At 44.3% G+C, this 24,005-nt stretch overlaps 1 protein-coding gene across 7 annotated transcripts in view; it reads right to left on the bottom strand.

Annotated features, from left to right (window-relative positions):
* Positions 1-2,322: 2,322 nt before the first annotated feature.
* Positions 2,323-24,005, bottom strand: part of dock9b (dedicator of cytokinesis 9b) — a 44,707-nt gene continuing 23,024 nt past the window's right edge. For 3 of the 7 annotated variants that reach the window (XM_037472966.2, XM_062561348.1, XM_037472956.2), the window contains exons 10-52: positions 23,413-23,487; positions 23,137-23,277; positions 21,873-22,217; positions 21,693-21,775; positions 21,353-21,475; positions 21,179-21,258; positions 20,910-21,091; positions 20,330-20,395; positions 19,962-20,054; positions 19,602-19,713; positions 19,304-19,422; positions 18,505-18,594; positions 18,345-18,434; positions 18,134-18,249; positions 17,715-17,784; positions 17,470-17,595; positions 16,629-16,700; positions 16,375-16,521; positions 16,207-16,290; positions 15,973-16,084; positions 15,713-15,891; positions 15,492-15,599; positions 15,268-15,379; positions 14,679-14,809; positions 13,586-13,700; positions 13,418-13,484; positions 13,286-13,333; positions 12,717-12,853; positions 11,829-11,944; positions 11,614-11,751; positions 11,349-11,531; positions 11,158-11,271; positions 10,622-10,837; positions 10,451-10,508; positions 9,180-9,286; positions 7,685-7,807; positions 7,026-7,139; positions 5,843-5,989; positions 5,490-5,700; positions 5,009-5,199; positions 4,808-4,908; positions 4,271-4,409; positions 2,323-3,381 (exon numbers count right to left, since the gene is read on the bottom strand). In XM_037472966.2, the coding sequence (XP_037328863.2) occupies positions 3,265-3,381; positions 4,271-4,409; positions 4,808-4,908; positions 5,009-5,199; positions 5,490-5,700; positions 5,843-5,989; positions 7,026-7,139; positions 7,685-7,807; positions 9,180-9,286; positions 10,451-10,508; positions 10,622-10,837; positions 11,158-11,271; positions 11,349-11,531; positions 11,614-11,751; positions 11,829-11,944; positions 12,717-12,853; positions 13,286-13,333; positions 13,418-13,484; positions 13,586-13,700; positions 14,679-14,809; positions 15,268-15,379; positions 15,492-15,599; positions 15,713-15,891; positions 15,973-16,084; positions 16,207-16,290; positions 16,375-16,521; positions 16,629-16,700; positions 17,470-17,595; positions 17,715-17,784; positions 18,134-18,249; positions 18,345-18,434; positions 18,505-18,594; positions 19,304-19,422; positions 19,602-19,713; positions 19,962-20,054; positions 20,330-20,395; positions 20,910-21,091; positions 21,179-21,258; positions 21,353-21,475; positions 21,693-21,775; positions 21,873-22,217; positions 23,137-23,277; positions 23,413-23,487 (5,298 nt within the window). In that variant the 3' untranslated portion in view covers positions 2,323-3,264. Of the gene's footprint in view, positions 3,382-4,270; positions 4,410-4,807; positions 4,909-5,008; positions 5,200-5,489; positions 5,701-5,842; positions 5,990-7,025; positions 7,140-7,684; positions 7,808-9,179; positions 9,287-10,450; positions 10,509-10,621; positions 10,838-11,157; positions 11,272-11,348; positions 11,532-11,613; positions 11,752-11,828; positions 11,945-12,716; positions 12,854-13,285; positions 13,334-13,417; positions 13,485-13,585; positions 13,701-14,678; positions 14,810-15,267; positions 15,380-15,491; positions 15,600-15,712; positions 16,085-16,206; positions 16,291-16,374; positions 16,522-16,628; positions 16,701-17,469; positions 17,596-17,714; positions 17,785-18,133; positions 18,250-18,344; positions 18,435-18,504; positions 18,595-19,303; positions 19,423-19,601; positions 19,714-19,961; positions 20,055-20,329; positions 20,396-20,909; positions 21,092-21,178; positions 21,259-21,352; positions 21,476-21,692; positions 21,776-21,872; positions 22,218-23,136; positions 23,278-23,412; positions 23,488-24,005 lie in introns of all 7 variants that reach the window. The other 4 variants (XM_062561346.1, XM_037472898.2, XM_062561345.1 and 1 more) reach the window with 2 other exon arrangements.

Raw genomic sequence — 24,005 nt, 5'->3', positions numbered from 1 at the left:
TTTCAGCACTCGAGAGAAAAAATAGTTTCATCTACTCGTTATTATCATTTTTGTTAAGGTATCTAATGACAATATGGGTTGATGAAATCCAGTGTTCTCATGTTAACTGTTCGAGGGTTGCCCCCGTTGCCCACATTATTAGAGGATAAAGTGCAGCCTCTCGTACCTTATTGCTTTATAATGGAACGTTTATTTGGCTCCCTGGGCACACTTTCATCTGAGCTATGTAGCCACGCAGTCCTCTCTATTGCTACACTGATATCACACTACATACACTAGTGTTTTTGCATGGACATGGGAGGAAAGAGCCGCCAGGTCAGCAGATTTGCATAGTCCAGCTCGTCTCAGGCAATATATTTTTGAGGTTTGCTAAATGTAAGCTAATGTTATGTTAGCTAACATTTAGCCAATGTTAGCAATCACCAAATTCCATTGAAACAGAACGAGTTAGGATGTATCAGAGATGTCCTTCATTGCTTGGAAATTGGCAACGTTGTGTTAGCTTTGTGGTTAGTTTTCATTTCCATTTTATATTTTTAAAGAACGCTTAATCTAAAAATAATACAAATCTCTTTGTACTATTGACTTAACTGTTTAACCATAACCATAGCGATGTATGCAGTCACATTTCTGTCTTTTGTCACATTTTGACCATTCCTGGGCACCACTTTGGTTGCTTGCGTGCTTATATTATAAGGAACTTTAACCATTGTAACATATAGCCATGCAGTACATTAGCCATACGAAATGAGTCACTCAGTCCTTAAATTTGTTTAAAATAATTGTCCTTCTTTGTCTCTAAAGCGAGGCTTCACAGGCAGATTCTGTGGTTGTTGCTTCACAGATGATGACGTTACAGCTTTGAGTTCTATCTGCAACAACAAAAAGGAGCTTAAGAAGAGAGAATGTGTTCAAGGTCTGAAGTGCAGTGTGCTCTTTCAAATCTAACAAAAGAAAATAAAATGCTTTTGACAGTCTTACAAGCTTTCAAAGTAGATCTTCAAACTACTAGAAAATGCATTTTCCTGCTGAAAAAGGAAATTATTTGTAAACATTTCTGAAACATTAGAAATAGGAAAAGCTGAAATGAACTTGAAAGAATACAGAAATAATAAAAGCTGAAATTAATTTAAACATTGCTGAAAGAATAAAAATAGGAAAAGCTGAGAATAAAAAAAAAAATTGTGGTAATATAAGCTTTAGTACTAGTTATAGTTGTAATTGTCATACTAGTGGTACTAGCAGTAGAAGAAGTAAGTACTAGTTGTAGTAGTATTTGAAAGCAATTGTGGTGTACCTATGGTTGAGGTACAGATAATCATTGAGGCTTTTATTTTGAAATAATGGAAGTGGTTGAGGGAGGGGGCGGGGGTTTGGGAGACAGAATGTTGGTAATTCAAACTAAATGGACTTGGTAAAATGGATGTGTACGGCGCTTCTCTAGTCTTCTGACCACTCAAAGCGCTTTAACACTATGACATCATTCACCCATTCACACACTAATGACAGGACCTACCACAGTGGCAACTGCCCATCAGTAACTAACATTCACACACTGTAGTCACAGCTAGAGGAGCAATGCTGGGGTTAAGTGTCTTGCCCACTAATCAGCTAATACGGATCAGCTGTGAGTCACAGACAGATCCCACGTGTGAGCGAGAAACCGTGACAACGGAGCAGCTGCGGTCACTAACGAGCTCACAGGGGCAGAGACAGACAGTGATTTACTCAGAATCCACACCTCAAACAAATGTCCCCTGGAGCAAAACTATCCGGGTGATCCAAAAAAGAATGTGATTTTGGGAGATACAAGACTTTACCGAACGCATGAGTGTAGTTTTCATGTCTCTATGTGTTTTAAAACTTCTCAACTAGCAGTTTACAAAACATGTACCTTGTTATTTATTTTTTTAATATGTCGGCAGATTTGTATTGGAGCCGATGGGGCTTGAGACACTTTGTCTCATCCTCTGGCTCCTCACGCAAAAAGTAAATAACTGTGGGATTCCATACGAGTCCGACCAGCACAAGCACGGCATCGTTTTAATCCAAAAATAAAGCCTGAAAAGTGAATATTGTGCACTGTGAGGGCAAAAGTGCCATTTTTTTTTTACTGAAAAGAAACGCAATACACACTAATGTAAAACTCAGAAACGGAACCAAAAACTAATGAAACATAATTAGTCTTTATAAAAAAAGTATAATATAGATATCAACAAGCATTTTGAAGAACAATACTTGGAATGCATCAATACATTCCAACAATTAGGGGGATGATATTTTGGTAGCTTTATGATAAAAGGACAAAAGCGAGGCATTGAAGAAGGTATTATTGAAGTTTTTTTATATATTTAAAGACTTAAACTTAAATACATGAGCAGTTTTTTAAAACCTTACCTCACAGATAATAAAAGGCATCAACATAACCGACACAGAAACAAAGGAGGGAGATTACAAACTGTCATTTTTTCTAATGTCTTTGGCAAGAATGGTTTAATATGCAGCAAGTAACCTTGCCAACAATACAAAATATTGCACACGTTTGTCTTTAAAGAAGAAAAAAAGGTTTAATCATTGTGGTTCACTTGGCTTTAGACAATTTCTATACACGTCCATTGGCCTAAAATAGAGCGAATGATTCTTGTCAAATGTCCAATGTAAGATAAAAGATAAACTCTGCTGTAACGGGGGCGCAACTGAAAAGAATAGAAAAGGGGAAATGTAAAAATATTGTGTAACCGCTGTAGAATGTGTGTACGGTTACAGCAGTAGCTCTCCATTAAAAACTCTCAAAACGCTCAATCTTACAAACAATTGTACATGAATGGGAGCCCTACGGTAAAAAAAAAGAACAGAAAAAGCTATACTTGGGTAAAATGCAAATACTGAAGTCCCTCATGTTTGTTCTAACACTCCTTTGGTGGAGCTTTTAAAATAGTATTATGTTGTCAGTCACAGTATTGGAAACACGCTTGCAGTGTTTCACCCGTCTTGTGTAGGATCAAACAAACAATACAAAATGACCCAAAACTGACAATAAGTCGATAGAACTAGTTGTTGACAAGTCAACAGCATTGACTGGAGTCTCCATAGGAAACAAGAGCAATGAGCCAACGGATAAAAGGGAGGGAACATCACATTTTCCAGCTCATGGCATTTAGCGGGAGGAAACAACAGCCAACTGATGATGGCGTTCAAGTTGTAGAGATCGTCCTTCCTCTGGACTGTAGTTCAACATCCATCATTGGAGTGAAAACATCGCGATCAGAGTATGGTGGTCGAACCGTGTGGGCTGGCACTGGTTGGCGTGCCACTGATGGCGTTGAAGATGCCCATGGAGTCGGACAGAGCGTTCCTTGTCCCGTCATCCACTGGGTTTATCTGGGATTAAAAATAATTTGGAAAAATCAGGAAAGGGATTCAAGTAATTTTGTTAAAAGCTGAAACACACACATGCGTGTTTATTTGAAATTTAGGGACTTGTTCTGGGTTTACATTACATTTTCAGAAATATCAAATAGTTCCATCAAAAAGATGGCAAGTCCACCTCTTCGAAAAAGTATGTTTTACGTTATCTTCACTCTTCCACTAACAGTAGTGTTTGTGTATATCACTAATTCTAATTTTAATAATATTAACACGCTGGCATGGAAAAAATAAGCCATGCTCCCATCCTACTCATTTTCATACAATCCCTAACTATCCCATCTGTGTTACAACAATAACCAAAGCAGCATTACCATCCGATCTGCTCGAGCCAGCACAAAGACACAAGGAGATAGAAGACACGGTTAGTAGATAAGTAGAAGACAGTAAGGAATATGCAGCTGTAGATTACTAATTAACTAATTACACACGTGTCATGATGTGGACTTCTTAATCCCAAGGAGTGGGCGCACATATTTGAATTAAGTGTCAAACATTTCTTCACGTTTTCATTCATAGCTCCAAAATGTTTTCTGCTCCATTTTTTAATCAACTTCTTAACATTCAAAGACGGTTATACAATATAAGATCATCACCTTAAATGAAGTTAATACAGGCATACCAATAATAATAATGTAAGTAAAATAAACATGAAAAATGAACGAATTCATGGTAAATGGACTGTACATTACATGTCATCATTCACCCATTCACAGCCATTCATGCACCCCCATAAATAAATGTGTATCAGAAACCAGGAAACTGTAGCTTATACTTTGCAACCAGAAAGCAAAAGTCAAAACGCAGTGACTGATGCGTGGTCTTATGGATGCTCCGCCTCTACCTGTTCATGCATGATGTGTGACAGCTCCCTGGTCAGGTCCCTGTAGTTGGCCTTCATCTCGTCATGATACTCCTGCTGGTCCTCTTTGATCAGCCGCTCGTTCACTGCCAGCGCCTGACCGCAGGCGTCCACAAACTGCCTGAGGAGGGACGGAAAAAAATCTCACGAGAAGCAACAAGCGCAGAACAGAAAGTGAACTGGAGCCCAAAGATGGTGGCGGATGAGAAGGCTGCAACCGGCCTTTAAATGACCTGATACAAGTAAGAGAAATGTCCTCTTCTTCTACAAAGGTTTAATGGCATCCGACGGGTTCATCCAACGAACCTAATCTGGATGCACCGATTGCCAAAATATTCACATAACAGTGGTGGATGGAAAGTGCAAAGCAATTTACCCAAACACCTGGTAGTGCAATGGAGTTCATACTTTGCAATTCAGTGTACGGTTTGTTTCTAGTGCTATTTTACATCTTTGGTTGAATTGAATCAAGTGTGAGTTCCAGTTGCTATAAACAATGTTCTAGTCATCAGTTAGTACCTGAACACCTCTTTGAGCTGCTTGACCTTGTTGTCGGGATATTTCTTGGCACTACTGTCGTCGAGGAAGGCTCTGGCGTAAGCAAGTGGACCGGCATTGACCTGGAAACCCCGCCCCCAAGAGAACAACGCAGGTCAAAGACCCCTAAAGGACAATGAGACAACAACTGATTCGCTGTTGCAGCAGCTCGTCGCTTCGTACCTGAACACTGATGCTGCCCTGCAGTTTGAGCTGCAGGCGGATCATGTCCACCTCGGAGGCGGAGCACAGCAGACGCAGCTCGCCCACCTTGGCGCTCATCTCGTCGATGGCCACCTCGATGGGGCTCAGGTCCGTCTGGTGTTGGTACATGACCGCTATGCGCTTCTTCACGTAAGGGAAACAGTGGGTGGCTGGATGGGAGGGGGAAATTGGGCAGAGGGGGGGGGGACAGAGAATAACTCTCCGGCTACTGGTGTTGCGTCTATTCGTGTCTCTGTGGCAACAGTCATAACCGGCGCTGCCCCGGTCACAACTCAGTCGGTCAGCGTGATAATTAACAAGGACAGCGAGAAAAAAAGTGAACTTTGGGACCTGGCACCTGAGAACAATGACACATGGCAACCAGGAATGGCGCTCTTTGCCCCCTGACGATTACCACCGTGATATTTATGACGCACTGAATCCACATTTTTGGACCTACTGGTGAGGACGGTCCGCCGCTTGCACTGCTCCTCCACCCCTCCCTGCTTCTTGCCCGACACGGTGAACGGCGTCTCGAACACGAAGCGCCGGATGTTGTGACTCTTCTCGAAGTCCGTCTTCCTGTCGTCCAGCTCCTTGTCGTCCAGGTGAGGCGTGACGTGGGTCACCTGGATGTAGGCGTACTTGGAGTCCAGGTCCTTCGGGTTTACCTGGGGGTTCGCAAAGGGTTTGCTTGCGCTCAAACAGAGATAGCCTAAAACACCAATACCTTTTGATGAGAGGGAAGATTTAGTGGGGTCCGTCCCACAGCCGTCGCGGTCCCATGAACCGAAGCTAGAAACGTGAGCCCACCTTGCTGGAGTCCTGGATGATCTTGACGTTCTCCTGACCAAACTTGTCGGAGTAGAGCTTCAGCAGCCTCTGGGAGATCTCGGACAGCGGCGTGAACTTCGGCTCCTTGTAGATGTATTCCTTTCCATCTTCATCCTCAAAGAAGCCCTGTGGAGGAGTAGAAGGAGGTCACTTGTAGTTTGTCAAGTCAAGCCTTGAAAAATGTCGTTTAGCAATTTCAAGTGATTTACTTTCTAAATATGATCTTAATTTTTCAAACTGCTCTTTGGTTGGCAGGTGGATTTTGTTTGTTTTTGTATTACTCATTTTCAGCCCAGTGCACCACTCCAAATACGACTAAAGGATCTCTATTTTCTTTCAGGTGATCTTTTAATTTACAAATCTCTAGGACACCCAATATATGTACCAAGTCATTAAAAAAACGTAAATGATTTGACAGACATTGGGTATTGGCACACTTCTGTCCGAAATGTATTTTACAATAACTAGTAAAAAATAACAATTATTATTAACTTACTTTCCCCTGTTTATTAGCTATGAAAACAGAGAAGACAATATTGAGCCAAATTAGAAAATAAACCACCACAATTCTGTAAAAACAAACAAAAAAAACATATCCAGCACCACATGCTAACTTAATAAGAGGAGGAGAACAACAGACATGCAAACTTCAGCTGGTCTCCTCCAGTCGTCACTGAATGAATGGCTGTGAATGGGTGAATGATAAAATGCAGTCCATTCACCAATTACCATCCATGGAAAAGCACACAGATGTGTGTGGGTGGAGTAGGCCTGCATAATCACACCAGGGAGGGTGGTGCAATCTTTAGCTTTTTTTTCCCACTTATACAAAAACACAAACACTTACATACAGCCTACTGTATTCTGTATCTTTTCAGATAATTTCATTCACGAAACATCAGCTCTCAAACAATAGAGTGATGCAAAATGGCATGGAGGAGCACGCCAGGCCGACACACAGCTGAACCTTTTACACACTTACCGCAGCCTTGGAGGGGGGAGGAGAGAAGAAGAGAAATCTCTATTAAATCTCTAATAAAATGATTGAGAGGTTTGTGTGTGTGTTTCAGTGTGGAAGGAAGAGTTCCCACACTGAATCTGCGTACATTTATGATAGCCATCCCTGTAGTGAATCATGTTTTTTGGAAACTCCGCCCTTTACCTGTCCAAAGAAGGCCACTCTGAAGTATGTTCCCAGCAGTCTTTTGCCGCTGTGCATCACCTCCATCACTTTAGTGTAGGCTCGGTGGAGGGTGTCGTACAGGTGAGTCAGTTTCTGTAATTACAACAGTTCATATCAAAATGCATGTATAATATGATTGGTTTTAACCACTCGGGTTAGTGGGGGTTGCTACTTTGTTATATCATAATCAAGCTATATTTAGCGGGCAGTTCTTTGATGTTTCACAGCTTTCACCCTGTTTCCTGTTTAAACCATTGTCGTTATAAAAACACATGTTATTGCCGCTTTCAAGCAATATTCTTTAGCTTAGTGTCATTTTCATCTAATACGCATTCATACGCAACGTTCTCGGGTTAAGAGATCACTTATTCACCATATCCGTCCAACATCTGCCACCATACTTCACAGGCAGCACAATTCTCTCTGATAAAGCGAGCAAGGCTACATTTGTGAAATGAAGATTATGTGGTTCTTCTTTTATAATTGACATCTTCCCACTTTGAACCCTTACGTAACTAATAGCAACTACCAAAAACAAATTATTAGTATATTATAAGTTAAACAGATGTATTCGTTCAGAAAGCACTGAAAACATAAAAAAGATTGAAAGATTGGTTCCATGTTTTTTATTACGGTACCTCAAAGTCTCTGCGCTGCTCGTAGATAGGGATGATGAGCCTGTAGATGTCAGCGATGAGCTCATACCGTTCCGCCTTCCAGAGCCCGTCAGCGCACTCCTCCAACAGCTCCATCAGCACCTCCTACACACAGATAAACACACATGAACGTCATTCAACTTCCTGTAGTCTCGGCTCAGATTGTCTAATTGCTCGAGGGAAATTTTGCTGAGTTAATGTTTCATCTGGGCGACTCCAGGCTGAACGCTGTGTTCCTGTAAAAGACCGGCAGGACCCATCATCTCCTTCCTTTTTATTGGGGGATGAGTCCAGCTCATAAAAAAAAGGATTTCAGAGCAAATGGAGAGCAAAAAGTGTTTGATTTGAATTGCCTACAGATCTGTTGAACATTCTTGAGCCAACGATTTCAATTCCGCCGGCTTATCTGGTTCTCGGGGGCCACCATGTCAACAGGCCGCTGCTCCTTGCCCGAGTGCCCCTTGAGCAGTGGTGGATGTTTTTGTTTTGGTAGGGCCAGCAAATCAGTTTCCGTAAACATCCCAGTATGATTTGATGCCAAAAAACAGTGTCAAACTTGCATTATTACTTTGCAATTAAATATTTAACATTTATTTCAACAGTTTAACATAATAAGGACATCTTATTCAAACAATTCAGTATATCAATGAGTATATATAACTATATATATACAGTATATTCAGAATATGATATAACTACCATATCGTAACTAAATAAATATTGTAAATAAATAATGAATGAATATAAATATAATATAATAAATATATTAAAGCATAAAGGATGCTAAAATTATAATGGGACTCATTAACTTAATCGGTGATTGGCTAACTGCTTCTTAGACCCGCCGCTTTGGGACACGGCCCGAGCCCAGCTGAGACATGCCGACAAGCGGAAAGGACGTGCAGGTTTCAAAAACACAAATATGGACTATTTGTAAAAATTGTAATATAATAAACAACATTTCTGTCACATGGTGGGGCTAGGGCTGGCACCTGTCCCGTAAAATACAGAATCGTCCCGTATTTGAGAATAAAATAGCGCAAGAAGCGTTTCAAAACGCTACGGGGTTTGTCCCGTATTTCAGAGTTGTCTTCAACGCAGCATCCCATGCAAACAAACCCACCCAGGCGTCCCTTATTTTTCGGTATTGAAGGTGGCAAACCCTAGGTGGGGCCACTGCTCTTGAGCAAGGCTCCCCCGATCACCTCTAGGAACGCTGACCCTGTGCCCTTTGGGAGGATTTCCGTCTGCCAGCTGACTTGTTTTCTAAAAGGTGGTAAACAGCATGTGTTCCACGCCCTCGCTTAAAGTCCACACCGCCAATTAGCTCTGGTGACTCAGCAGAGCTATAGATACTCTAGAGATAGGAGCACTTCTTGGCATTAGTCATTTTTCTCACAGGTGATGCCAACACACAAGTAAAAAAAAATAAAACTAATAAAAGCTTGGTTATGGCATGCAGAAGACTTCCCGGTACCTCGTTGAAGTGGACATCCTGCATCCCGACGTCCTCCATCATGGCCGCCTCCTCGTCGATGTTGGGGGTGGTGACGCGGAAGGACGAGCAGCCCTGCCTGAACATTCCTAACGACAAGAGGCAACGCTTTTTATTTTTGTAAGTCAACAAAGCAAACACATACATGTAAAAAAGTATGAATTATGAGGGGCCGATTAGGACTTAACTATTCAGACACTCTTAAACGTACAAATGAAACACTCTTACGTTCACTATTGCTTTCACACACACACTACTGAGACCCTCACCCATACATACATACATACTCTGTAACTATGCACACTATATAAACCATTATACATACTCGTCTGAAACACTATACATTGTTATAGGAGCCAAATTTGTATTAAATGAATACATGTGAAACGCTTTCACATGGTCATGTATGAGCATACCTACATATAACTGAAAAACGTATACATACATATTTGGAACATTTATACAAATATATGTGAAACACTTGCATATGTATCTAAACTGTTATATATAGATATGAATGCATAACTCATGCACATTGTTATATGTGCATGCATGAGTGTTTCACATGTACAGTGAATGTTTCACTTGCATGTAATCATTTCCTATGAGTGTGTATATTACCCAGAAGTATGTTATATGTATGCATGTGTGTTTCTCATATGTATGTAAGTGTTTTAGCTTATACAATATGCTTAATAATTAGCGGTAGACTTAATGTCACTTCTATTCAACTGACATTCTAGTATATTGGTGTACATTTATTTGCTACCTAGGTAACTAATGTTCCAGCTTCACTTATCTTGTCTTTAAAGATTAAAGTAAGAACACGCACATGATCTGATTAGGCTTACTGTAGCTGGTGACATTTGTCAATAAATATTGAAGTGATAAGCAGATAATGGCAATGAAACATGAGTGACAGTTTATGAGTATCATAAGCGTCAAGGATCAGCATATTTCAATAGAACAACTCTGACGTACTATCAGACACTTTTTCAATTTCAACAGGACTATAACAGGTCTCGGCGGCACTGCAGGTAGAATTGGTTAGTTTAGCATTGATATGTCTAAGATTTTTATGGCTGTGCACAATTTCACCCAATGTACAACAAGTGAATCTAATTGATTTGGTTGAGTTTGCTTATCATTTACTTTCTGAAATAATTCTCTTTCTACAGCGTTAACCTTTGGCAGCGACGCAGTATATGGCGTCTGTAAAGTCTTGTAAAGTCTCATGAGTATGTTCGACTCACCTTTCCTCCACAGGTACTCAGCCACCAGGGCGGCGACGTGCACGTAGCACATGGCTGCCTGCAGGGTGGAGTGCACAAACAGAGTCTCGGCTTAGCACAAAACTGGCCCGCTACAGTAAAGCGGGAAAGCATTTGCATCCTACAAGTCTAATTAGTAGAAGAAGAAGGTACCTCTGAGAGGTCTCCGTTCTTGTTGTGGATGCGGGCCATGCTGTCCAGCCAGGTCTTGCGGAGCTCGGGCGTGCTGGTGTAGGACTTGGCCAAACTGTACTGGAGGTCCACCAGCATCTCCGGGTCGTTCTCGTGCTCCTTCATCTGTTCCGTGGCCATCAGCACCGTCCTGATGCGCTTTGTCAGGTCCTTCACGTCTGACGGGAAGGCCGTGTGCTGCAATGGTGCAATAACATTAGTTCTCTGAATAAATAAATCTACTGGATTAATGTAATCTTAAATTGGGAAACTGGTGGGGAAAAAAAATTCTGTCAGATTTACATTTGCCACAACAGTTTAAATGTATCTATTTATTTGATCAATTTGTTCTCTAGTCATAAACATAGCAAAAAACCATCACACGTTGAAAGTGGATCCCAATCCAATTGTATATTGAGCTGACACCACTTCAAACACGGTACGTCCATGGCTCAATCAAGTTTGTCTCATCGCACTGTGAGACATTTCCCCCCTCACGTCCCTGCGCCTCAACTCACCTTGATGCTCTTGTCGCTGTTCGCACAATTGTTAATGATGGAGAGCGACTGCTGGAAACGGGTCCCACCGATGCCGATGACATCGGCGATCAGCTGGCTGACGGCGATGACCACCTGGTTGGAATCAAATCCAAAAGTCAGACTGACGCCCCACCTGCCGGGCCGCTCCTCGCACTCAAGCGCCCGCGTACCTGCAGGTGTGTCCGGACGAAGGACTTGCGTCCGGTGTAGTCAAAGTTGCTTTTCATGAGGAAGTAGAGGAGATGGGCGGCGTCGCTGCGGATGGAGCTCAGCTTGGAATTGCAGCACTTGAGGATCTCGTAGCACAGGGAGGCGCACATGTCGGCCCGGCCGTCGAAGAAGGTGCAGGGGAACTGGAGGACAGGAAGTCAACGCAAGAGGTTATTCATGACACGGTGTTCTCCTTTCCTGAGCCTTGCCATGAACTACCATCACCTTGTAGATGAAGGTCCTGAGCGAGGCGAAGACCTGCTTGAGGGCGGCCTCGGACTGAGGGATCTGCAGGAAGCACAGGTGCACCTGGAACACCTTCTTCATCAGCGGGTTGTGGCCAAGATCCGAGTTCAGCTGCGTCTGGGAGACACAGCGGAGCGTGAGGACCCAACTGGAACCAAAGGTCCCGTGCTCAGGGCGGGAAACCGGCTACGCACCTTGAATCCCATGATGAAGATGCTGAGCGTGTCCAGCACGGTCAGACAGACCTCCGTGGACACGTTGGCCTCCAGCAGACACTGGCTGCTCACGTCTGCCTCCGTGTGGGAGTACACTGCGGGGGGAGGAAAGCCCGAACTCACAGTCAGCGTTGGGAAAGATGGCTTTATCACTGCGAGAAATAGCCGGGCCCCTCATCCGCTCTATTGGGTTTGCTAATCAGCACCAAGGACTGAATAAATAGTTGCTATGTTCGTATATACCTGCTCCTATATGGAAGGAGATAAGATTTCCATGTTGGTGCAACTCTGACTGGCTGTTGATATCAGAGGACTTTGATTATATGATTAACAAGAAGTTAAATATAATCACTGTCTTAAAAGCACAACTGATGTATGTAGGTTAAGTTTGGTGTTCTTCAAATCATCTAGATGGTTGCGGGATAACTACTAGAGAGGCCAGTGTTAGTAAAGGACAGGTAAAAACATATAATATTTTGAAACTCCAAATTCTTGTGAAGTGAAACTGCAAAAAATAAGTAAAAGTATACAGGATCATTTCAGCTACTAGTTTGACAGACGACTCCATCTTTTGGGAGGTCAACATTTTGTTGTTGTTGTCTACAGGATCGGTTTTGATTTACTGCACATAGGCTAAAGGTGCACTTCAGTGTCTTGAGGCCGATTAAGACAACAAAAACGTTATCAGCCGTTTTCACAAATGAAAAAGATGAGCTAAGAAAACTTATTCATGTCTGAACTGTTTTAACCAAACCGAGTCAAAACAAAAACACTTACATTTTTTTTTTTACAACATGTTATAAAATTTGCCTATTTTCCAATACTTCTAAAAGGACATCTGGGAAAGGGCAGTATTTGAAAGCTTACTGTTGTTGAAGGTGTGCGCGTTCTCCAGAGTTCCCAGCTGCTGGAGGCGGGCGTGCAGGATGCCCGTCCTGTTGCGAGACACAGGCAGGGTCAGAGACTTTCTGTCCGGGGCTACAAGCCCCGCCCCCTCCTGGCTCCTGTTGGCGGGGGAGAAATGCCAGTTAGGGACACAGCACAGCAAAGTTGCCACATGGGTTAAAGAGGCACAAAGGGATGTGATGTGATGATGCTTTTTAACGAGGGATCATCTCAGCATTAAATGACACAGCCGATAGATCATGCGTCATGCATTTAAATGAGTGAGACAAAAAGAAAGCAGAGTCTTACCCAGGCAGGAGGGGCCCGGGGCCGCGACATTAACCACAAAACAACTTCGCCAGCAGTGTAACAGAAGAGGGGTCGAACCAAAGGTAAAAAGGGGTTAAAAGGTCTGATTGTAAGTACGTGTATGAGCGTGAGTCATATCATTGCATAGACGATGAACACAAACAGCATAAGTTCAAGAGTAAATTCATAAAGTCAGGATAAAAAGAGACCCGGGACATCCTTTGTGTTCATGAAGACTTTACCTGACGATGAATCTCTTCCCCATGTATCTGAACTGATGAAGGCAGACTCTGTGGGACAGAACAGAGAAAGGGAATTAAAAAAAAAGTCCAATCAAAGGGAAGCATCACAGAGAGCGGCCCGGTCCAACCTACTCTATCAGCGTGAAGAAGTCCATCAGTTCCAAGGGAGCTGCTTTGTTCCAGTACGCGAAGAGGGCCTCTGAGGTGAGAAAAAGACAGAGATGGTCAGCGTGCAACATCTACGTCACAATAGAGTACAGTGAGCCGGTGGTGGGGACGGGGGACGGGGGGGCGGCCTACCCTCCGACATGCTCTTGAGGACGTGCAGAAGGCACATCAGCATGTTTTTGACCTCGTCCCGGTCCAGTTTGTCGCAGCGCAACCCGGCGCTGCCCATAGACGACGCACCCTGGTACTGAAGCCGGGGGGAGGAAGAGCGGGGAAGAGGGGGGGGGGTAGAAAAGAAAGAAAAAGTTTCAGTGATTGGGCGCAGAGTTGCAGAAATGATTTTTAAAAACTACAAAAGAGATAACGAACATCACTCAAGCAACCCACACTTCAGAGAGGAGGAACGTCAAGTGTTTTTGGCCCTGGAGGGGGGCGGGCTACATGAGAGGAAAAAGAAGAAAGCACATCTTCTGCAGCAGCTCTGTGCTTTGATGATAACAGCGGTATAAAGGACAAGAAACTCACAGCTACATTACAGCATCCGAGGAAATAGTTTTTAAAAAGAGTCAGCTCAGCATCCGCATGGGTGAAAAAGCACGCTTCCCTCGCCGACATGGGACACCCAGAGGAGAAGGGTCGCATTGTACAGATATCTGCATTATTTGCACTCTAAAATTGGAGTTGGTCCAACCAAAAACATCACAGCTGGTTTATCATCAGAAACCTGTACAATTGTAACCAAAAGTCTCCAGTGGGACAGGGCGGGGCGGGGGTCACAGAAGGTCAAACGGAATACTTGGATATGTGTGTTTTCCTCGTGACCCTCCTGGGTCGGGCCGGCCGAGGCCACGGAGAGGAGGGAGAAGTCCATGGTGACCCGCTTGGCCGCGCGGGTCAGCAGCGGGACTCGGCCCCCGCGGCCCAGGGGGAGGGGGGGCACGTTGATGGTGTGCCTCCTGGGGAATCCCTCCCGTGGGTGGGGTTGGGGAGGTAGAGAGCAAAGGGCAGGGGTGTGGGAGCTCTGGGGTTGGGGTGGGGGGGGGGGGCAAAGGGAGATAGGGAAGAAGAAGGGCGTGGTTGTCCGAGAGGGGGGGGGGTTTGATCAAAATGACGGGAGGGCTTTGCAAACCTCAACCCTCGTGTCTTGCTCGCTTGACGCTTTCAGCGCTTTCGTCCACGGAGGGAATGTGTCACACGGAGCGGCCGGCCGGCCTCAGGTACCAACCTTCTCCAGGGAGTTGGTCTTGTCACTGCTCTTGTCCTGCAGGCTGCTTCCAGAGTCGGTGGAGATCAGGGAGCCTCTGGAGTCCGCGTGCTGCACCGAGCTGACGTTGGGGGTGGAGCTGTGGGGGGAGGCTGCAGAGACAGGGTACGGATACGCCGGAGGCGCGTCGGAAGATGGGATTAAATCCAACGTGTACGAGTCGGCATGCAGAGGAGCGCATACGTTCGCTGCCATGATATAAATGGTAAAAAATACATATATATATACACACACACTGTATTATATTTCGTTTTCCATTTTTTTCTTCTACATAGAAAAAAGGGCGAGACAAGTTGCAGCTTTCAAATTTCACCAGTCATGAGTTTGAAGTGGTTTTGGTCTTTCTGGTGCATCTCTGTACTTGCTTTTGACTCTTTCTGATCAATTTGCATCACTTTGCAGAGGTTTCTCTACCCCTTTTGATCTTTTTGTATCACTATGTTGTCATTTGGTCTCCCTTTCCGATGGTATTGCAAAGGTAGGAATATTTGCTCATTACGGAGACTTACAAAAAAAAATCCAACTGCTTAACAGCGGAGCGAGCATTTACCTGTTCCAGAGATGACGCCAAACACATCTTTGTGGAGAGCATTTTCTACGCAGCTCCCAGGTTTCTGAGGCGTCACAATGGAGTTGGGAAACAAAGAGTCCTCCCTGGCATTCTGGGTCCAGAGAGGGACAAAATGATGGTAAAAGCATGATTTCAGCTGAACCATCATGTGGCAACGGGTGCAAGCTGCAAGTCCCTTTCCCACCACTAGGAGTCAGGCTTACATTGTGGTTGCCGAGGGGGGCGGACTCCTTCACGTCCAGTCTGTAAACATTCTCCTGGAGCAGACCAAACAGAGGGAGGTAGAGGGTGGCGAGTCTGGCCTGTTGGCTCTGCAATGACACAGTAGGTGCTCATGAGTCACATAGTCAATGAAGTGTAACCCCAAGGTAACCTTCGGGTGCTCAGTCAACAGCAAAAGGTGGCCGAGAGCTGTGGGACTCACTTTGGCGGCATAGCGGTCATCCAATGTGTGCTTGATCATCAAACCCTTGAGCACCTGGATGGCGATCTGGCGGATCTCTCTGAACTCCTGCAGGGCACCGCCCACCTCCCTCAGCAGCAGCCCCACCAGGAAGTGGTTTTGACAGAAGTCGTCGGTCAGAGAATAGTCCAGCTGGAGATCTGAGGCGGGCAGCACAAGTGAGATTTGCGTAGAAAGGAAAAGATGCAGAGAAACAACTCCAGCGCACTCCACTTGTTTACCTTGGAACCTTTGGATTCGACCTTTTCCAAAGGGCATGGGCAGATTGAGGGGGACGTAGTGCTCATGGTTGCAAACAACCCGCAGGAACTCAAACTTAAATTCATACAAAGTCTGGAAGCAAGGCAAGAGAAACAGGTTTGAGGGCCGCTCGTATGGCATGAAGTTAACTTTTATTTTCATGTTTCATGACTGGAATAAGAACACTATGGATGCCGGTCGAAGGTTGTTTTAACCTTGGGGTCTCCGGGCATGAAGCAGTTCATGTAGTTATTGATCTGCTTCAATACGAAGCCTCTGTCCATGAAGGTGAAGCAGCGCTGAGTACAAAAGGTTGGAAAAGTAACGTTAAGCGAAAATTTTGTAATGGTCCAAAAACCAAAAAAAGCGTGCAGAGTGCCAACCTTGATGAAAACGGCCAGGCTGTGATTGGCATTACGAGCCGCGTCCAGGTTGTCCTTGTATTTCTGGGTGATGTGCGGCATGAGCATATTCACCAGAGTCTCTGCTGCATGGTAGTAGGATACCGAGAAACGCTGGTTCCTAGAGAGCTGGACGAGGGAAGCATTAAAAGAAAAAGAAAGGGGGGTGTGGGGAGAGTTGAGACTCAGAGGGAAAGAAAGAAGTCAAATTAAGGGAAGGCAAAAAGAAGACCCACCTTGACCTTCCCGCTCTCAATGAGGTAGTGAGCCATCGATTTCACCAGAGCTTCAAAGAAGTACCACGAGTACTGCAACACAAACAAGGAGAGACCTTAGAGCGGTGAAATCCACATCAGAATTATGTTTTCAGCATCCTTAAAGGGCATCATCAGCAGTAGGTGCAGAGTTCTTAAGGCCCTGCTACACCGACCTGTCATATATTAACAACTGATTATGGAAGGAGGGATGTTTCAATTGGCAGCAATAGCTCTGTTTTTTTTAAATGGTGATGGTTTCGCCGTGATGACATTGCGGGTAGGAGACGTTCGCCTCGTTGTAGTAATTATGGAGGGAGCAAAAGGGGACTTCTTTCGATTAACATAAATCACGGTAATGACTGAAAATGGCCGTCTAACGGGATGATGAAAGGAAGTAATGCATTTCGTAGATCCATCTTTTCGCTAAGTAACATGAACTAAAGATGCAATTATGTAAAGCATTCATTTAAACCATAGGAATGTATAAATAGCATAAAAACAGGATGAGCAAAATAAAACCTAAACCAAATCAGAATCACCGCTTAAGCTGGAATGCTAAATTAGCGACTGGTGAAGAAAGCTGTGTTTCCGTTCTGCTTTGTTCTGCAGCTTAATGTCCCCTAACTATGACAAATAAATGGCACCTTTCAATGTTCTCACCAATGGATGTTTATCACCCCCCTGCAGTTAATATCCTACTGATGTTAAGAAAATAAACAGACTTGACTCTGGCTAGCAATATGTAAAGGAATAATAATCAATCTAAACAGGAGCACGCTACAAACATGAGGCATTTCAACTGTTAGCGAGGAGTTATTACCTTCAGCAGCTTGTTGCTGGTCAGGAAGTCTGTAGACGGCTTGAGAATGGCGGTCATGGCTTTAGCCAGCTCCTCGTGAACTGTTTTCACATCAGTGGAGGAATAAGGCTCCGGCTTAAACACAAACTGCAAGGAATATGGAATCAGATTTCATCAATTACCTTTCTACAGAAACACAGGAGCACACACAAAAAACACATGGTCTGTGTATAGTTGTCATAGATGTGGTGAGTAGAATTCTGCACCTTGATGTAAGATCTTAAGTAATGTTCAAGCCCCTCTTCGTGGCACTGTGCCACTACATGAACCATCACCCTGAAGAGGAAGAGATAATGATAATGAATAAAAGAATACACGGGAAGAAGTGAGGTTTGCTGGAAGGAAGGAGCCAAATGTTGGAATTACATTTTTTCATTCAGGGGCACTAAGACCTATTTTATACAGCGCCTACGAGCTTCAAAGACTACAGTCACACACAAATCTGAGGTAGAGGACACACACAGGGAGTGTGCACGCGATAGGTGAGAAAAGGAATAATGCTATTACATAGAAGTAGGGGAAAGATGAAAGGGCTGTTATTATTTCATGAAGCGTGTGAAAAGTAGATATTTCTGCTGCTGGAAACCTGCATTTCATACACGTGCGTGTGTGTGTGTAATGTTACCTGGTCACGTTGACTGCCACGTCCTCGTGGGTGGCTCTAGTCAGGACGCAGAACAGCTGGTTGAGGACGGTGGGCAGGAAGTTGACCATCACATGACCCTCCATTGCATGGAGACTCTGCGAGGAATAACAAAATAAAATATAAATATAAATATATATATATATAATGACTTGGGCGTGTCATATTTCCTTTAATGCTAAAATAGAAATACCTTCAGGTATTTAACGAGCTCCCCCTCTGAAGCTTGTCCTGACGTCTCCATGATTTGACAGTGGTGGAAGAAGTTGTGCAAGTGCTGATCCTAAAGAAAACATGTCGTGTCATAGATGTTGTATTTGTGTGCAGGTGAGAGGAACGGACAGTGTACACACCTGAGTGTAAACTGTGGAGACGAGATGAGTGGAGACTTTGAACAGGGGCTTTCCTCCGTCGACCCATTTGATCTCCGAGCCAGAAGAGTGCTGCGATGACACGGGGGGGCAAAAGTGACTGCTGGGTATACTGCACTTTGACCATTTATGCTCAAGCACAGACAATATGCCAGAACTGACTAATTTAGGGACCGTTTTTTTTTCTTTTTATAAGATAAGAAGACAAGCTGGTTCTCCATATGGCTGCAGCATTCTATAACATACACAGAAAACGCCTTTTATCAAACAAAAAACCTTGACTTGTAGTGAAAAAAGAGGAAGGTTTGTGTGTGTTCTACCAAAGTGCAGAGTTTATGAGCTCAATGTTCTCAAAGCTCTGTTTGAGGAAAGTGCTTCTTACAAAGGCTGATCCAATTCAAAATCAATACAAAGCAATATGCACAATAAGCGGCTTTTGCGGACATATTAATTAAATTTGAACTAAATCCATTAGCTATGCGAGTTGGAAACAACACCAAAGGGTCTCGATTAAAGAGGTGACATTGATTGTTGTTTTAATGGATTACGTTTTAATGCTGATTAGATTTCATATGAAAGCCCGTTGGACCCCTGCAAGGTGCCAATCCAATCAGAGATAATAAGATATTTTACTGTTAACCGCAGGCTGCATCAGAACCTGGATGGAAATGTGATAAATCCCAACATTAAAGCCAATCTGAAAAATAAGTTATTGTGACCTTATGCGCATTACAACTCCACAAATGACTCTTTGATAAATAATCATAGGTAAGTAACGCACCTTGTTGATACCGTCCTGGGAGCCGAGGTACCCGGCAGGCAGATTGGCGGCCACCGGCAGCAGCTGTTCATTCATGGTGACCCTGCCATCCCTCAGCAGAGGCAGCCATGCGGAACCCACTGTATGTAAAGCAGGTACAGCCACATACTATTTTTTAAGCAGTGGCTGAAGCATGAAAATCCCCATTTGAAATACCTCAACTATACCAGGGGTGACTTGTAGAAATTACCATCACAATCCGTAAAGTCTGCCAGTATTCAAATCAACAGGGGAGACGTGAGTGAAAGCTGCAGCCTACCTGGAGACTCCACCAGGTCTTTCTTCTTGCTGTTGCTGTCACAGCTCACATGATAGAAGGTGAAGAGAAGGTGGTGCTTCTCATGCAGCTGAGTAGGCAGCTCTATCTTTATCTGCAGGTGAGAAAAAACACAGATTTCTGGGGTTGATTCCCTGTTAGGAACAGACCTTTGTTCAGGAAAACGTCTGCAGAGCATTTCCACTGAAGAATGTCAATGTCAAACGGAAACGTGCTCTAACAATGAGAGAGGAGGTGAGAAGTACCTCAAAATATACACAACATTTGGAGCATTTGCCATAAAGCATGTTTGAGTTTCTACATTAATCAAACTAGTTATGAGTAATGAAAGCAGAGACCTACCTCATCATAGAACTCGGGGTTCTGCTGGTGGTGCAGAACGGTTGCATATGCCTGCTTGGTGAATAGAGGAGCTCCTGGATGGCCGTAGATGCACTGCAGGGTAGATTGAATAACACGATAAACACATTTCAGTCATCAAACATGACTGAAATCAAAATCAAGACGTCTTAAGTCAAGAAAAACACTCAGAACAACCAGTCCAATTCAAATGCCTAAACCATGCCCAAGGTCCAAAGTTAAGTCTGTTGCAAATCCTCTTTATGAAAACAAAAGACATCTGACTGATGTCTGACTTGACTCCATGTCACACGATTCATAAAGAGCTGAACTGATAACTGTGTTCAGCATTCCCCGGTATGCAAACGAACCTTCACCGCCTGGGCCTCATCTTCATCAGAGTCCTTGAATTCAATGCAAACTGCAATATTCCTTGCCTAGAGAGGGGGGGAGACAAACAAAAGGCAGGCTGTAAGAGCAGCGACCAGTTCCCTGACATCCCTTTCTCCACTGTGCCTCTCCGGGTCCATTTCAGATGGCTATTACTGTCTATGGAGAGAGGGGAAGTATTGCGTTTCAAATAAAAGAGGGCAGAGGGACAAACGGGGGAGAAGGAGGATGGTGGTTTTCCTACGGTGAAAATACTAAGCCTGCATTAATGTATTAATCAGAAGCTGCTGCTCTGCATAAAGCATAATTCCATCCAGCTCTGCTGCTTGGCTGGACGAGCCCCAGGCTGTTACCGGTTCCCTCGTAAGCCGAACGGGAACCCGATATGATGATGACGAGAGAATGCTGGCCAAGCAAGAGCATTACTCAAAGGTTTTGGATTGATTTCATATTACTTATAAAAGGGCCAAAACACTGATTGTGATCATGTAAAAAAAAGAGAGTCTCTTTTACTCCCTTTAGTCCAAAGGGTTTGTTAAACGAATACGATGGCTAACTTACTTTAGCGAAGGATTTCTGCCCGTCGTATTTGAGGTGTTTAGGGTACACGTAGAGGTGGTTCTTATAGATGGTGAATGGCTGGGAGCACTTAGCGATGAAAGGCACAAACTCCTCCACCTCCAGGAGAGCGGGCCCGCTGCCTTCGAAGGCCCTCACGGGGATGTAGGAGGAAGTGACGCAGTCTGCGCACAGGAAACGAGAGGGGTCGTTGGGTTACAGGGTCAGGTTGGAAGATTACAAAATGCACAACGGAACAGAGGGGGGTTTACTGGTTACGTCCGGTGCCACGCTGTCAATGGTTACATCCAAGTTCCCCAGCAGCACGGGCAGTTTGGCCATTTTCTCCGGTCTGTGGTGGCAAAAGGCACGGGGAAACGGCGGTGAAAAGAAGAATGTCTAGAAATAGCAATGTTTTTAAGAGAAGAGGGTTGGGTGGGGCATACTTTCTAAAGTCAGTCAGCAGTTTGAACATGTCCTCGTCGGACAGCTTGCTGCTGTCCTGTCTGTAGAGGGCTGAGAAGCGAAAGCTTTTGTCCAGAGTTCCCGACGCGTCTTTGAACACAGGCCTGCAGGGACAAAAAAAAAAGAAGGCGCATTTTGATTCAACGTCGGCGGCTCTGAGATTTGGGTTGGCGGGTTGGCTTTCATTTTCCAGCTTCCATTTCGTACGCAGCATCTGACATCGGATTCAAACTACGCGGCACTACGGCACGGAAGGAACCGGTTTTTTTTGGGGTACAACAAACGACTCGAGGAGCGGCGCGTGCTGGAGGGGTTTCGTACCGAGCGGCCCAGGCGAATGGCATCCTGTACTGCCCCAGTCTGCTGCACGCCGTCTTGGCATTCTTCAGCACCTTTTGAGCCATCTATGGGCCGGGCGAGAAAACAGTGTAATTACATATATATATATATGTATGTATATTGAAAGCCACGCCCTCGTCATTGCTGCTGTAACCTGCTTACCTTGGTGGAGTCTGAGCACTTCATGTAGGGCTCAGTGCAGTGGGTGATCCCCCCCTGCAGGACCTTCTCAACCCTGGCCACCAGGAAGATATCCGGGTGCGGGCACGTGACCGAGAAGACCCCCTGCCTGGGGTACTCGAGGGCCCCCGACGGGAGTCCGCTGGCCTGCCTTCGGCCAGCCAAGGGGTCGTCATCGCCGCCGTTGATGTGCACATCCGGCCTGCTCCCCGAGCCCGGGGTCATCTGGCGCACCAATGGGTGGTTGAGATCCACGTGGAAGTCGGCCGAGATCTTTCTACTGTTCTGGACGTCGAAGAGGGACAGCACCACGTAGAAAGGCTCCACCTGGGGTGAAAGGTGTGAGAGGGAAAAGGGTATTTGTGATGGAAGTTGGAAGATGAGAGACAAACAGAACGGTTTTCCATTCCTAATGAACTTCCCATTTTCCATCCAGTCCAAATGGACCATTGATGTAATTCATCTGCTCATTCGCTTTTTCCATTGCACAAACCCATTCTGGCGTGCACGTGTTTGCGTGTGAGAGGAGCAGAGCTAATAGCTGGGTCTTCCCTGTGCAGACACAGGGGCCGACTGGTGCTAACGCGTGGTGGGTGTCCCAGGCCTGGTTGTCATGGCGGTGGGCCAACAGAACCAGTTTTGACCATGGGGACACCTGAGCTGTCTGTGATCTTCTTAACTGATTGAGACCTCTCCCTCGCTGGCTAAAGGAGAGGCGAAAGCCCGGAGGCGTGTTTTTGTACTAGCTAATACAGATCCCGTAATATTTTCCGATTGTTCTGGTGTGTTTATGCAAATGGAATGAATGATACCAATAGAACTGTTTTTTATCGTGTAATCTCAGGTCCTATGATAAATTGGACAGAAGTCTCCCCATTGCATCCCATTAAACCTTAATGTCGATCGCTATGGCCATTAAAGCATAAAACCACGCATTCTATTTGGCTTTCAATGTAAAGCCCGGGTTTCTAAAATGTATTTTTGAGTATTTTCAATAAGATTTAGCCAGTTTCTCATATTTGCCCAATGGGAATAAATATTCTAATTACCTGGTCTCGGATCATAGCTTCTGTATTATGTGTTTGAAGATATGTATCAAAAGCAATATTGTTCACTTATCACAGATATTTTTTAACTGGCAAAGGGTTTCAATTCTGAAAATAATTGAATAGTATTTATGATCAGGACTAGGGTTGGTAGAAGTTTCAACACGGGTCGACATCTTTTCTTCTTCATTGAAACATACATTAGTGGTCGGCCCCTCTTCGTTCTCTGCGACGCAGCCCTGCAGGTTGAAGGACAGGTCGTGACAGCTGACCAGGACTCTCTTCCCAAACTTCTCTTCAAACTGACGCACGTCTGGCTCAATGCCAGAGAAGTCCAGTTTCTGTGGCAACAGAAGATCAGTTCAATTATTATCCCGCCACAGGTTGTGAATTTAATCCATTCCAGGAGCAAAAAGGATTCCAGGATTGTGGTGCTAGTATTTGTATCGTATGCAGCCGGGAATTATCTCCGTCACCTGCGTATCAGCGTCCAGAGTGAAAAGTTTCAGGCGAGCTTCACTCCTCGTTTTGGACTCAATATCTCTGGCAGTCTGTTTAAGAAAAGAAAAAAAAAGAAGAAATTCAACACCACCACGTACTCCAGATATCCACGGACAGTTTATGTATTCAGTGTGGCCTGTGCAATGTAAATTCTTCATCGTCTCTTATTTTTATTCTCTACATTTTTTCTTTTGTCTGATTTGGTTTATTTTCATCTTGAGAACTAAAACTCTCATTCACTAGAAGATGAAAAATGTTAGATTTGGCAAGTCTCAGAACTCTGTCCATTAATTTATGGTTAACACAAAAAAACCTTGTGTGTTTTGATAGTATTCTACAAACTCTTTGGCAAACAAAAAACATTTTTATTCTTACAGCTGCAGTAACTTCTTTTCTTTTCACTTTGGGGCGCTGCAATTTACATATCCTCATCTTTATTGTTGCCATGTCTAACATACCAGCCTACGATTTACAGATATAGCAGCTATATTAGCAATCATCAAGTCTAATCATTTTGTGTTGTATTAATTCAATAATATTAGTCCATTTTTTGTTCTCCACCAACTGC

Source organism: Pungitius pungitius, chromosome 3, assembly GCF_949316345.1.
Source record: "Pungitius pungitius chromosome 3, fPunPun2.1, whole genome shotgun sequence".
Taxonomy (NCBI): Eukaryota; Metazoa; Chordata; class Actinopteri; order Perciformes; family Gasterosteidae; genus Pungitius; species Pungitius pungitius.
Note: the sequence above shows the minus strand (reverse complement) of the source record. Positions and strands in the feature narration are given on the sequence as shown.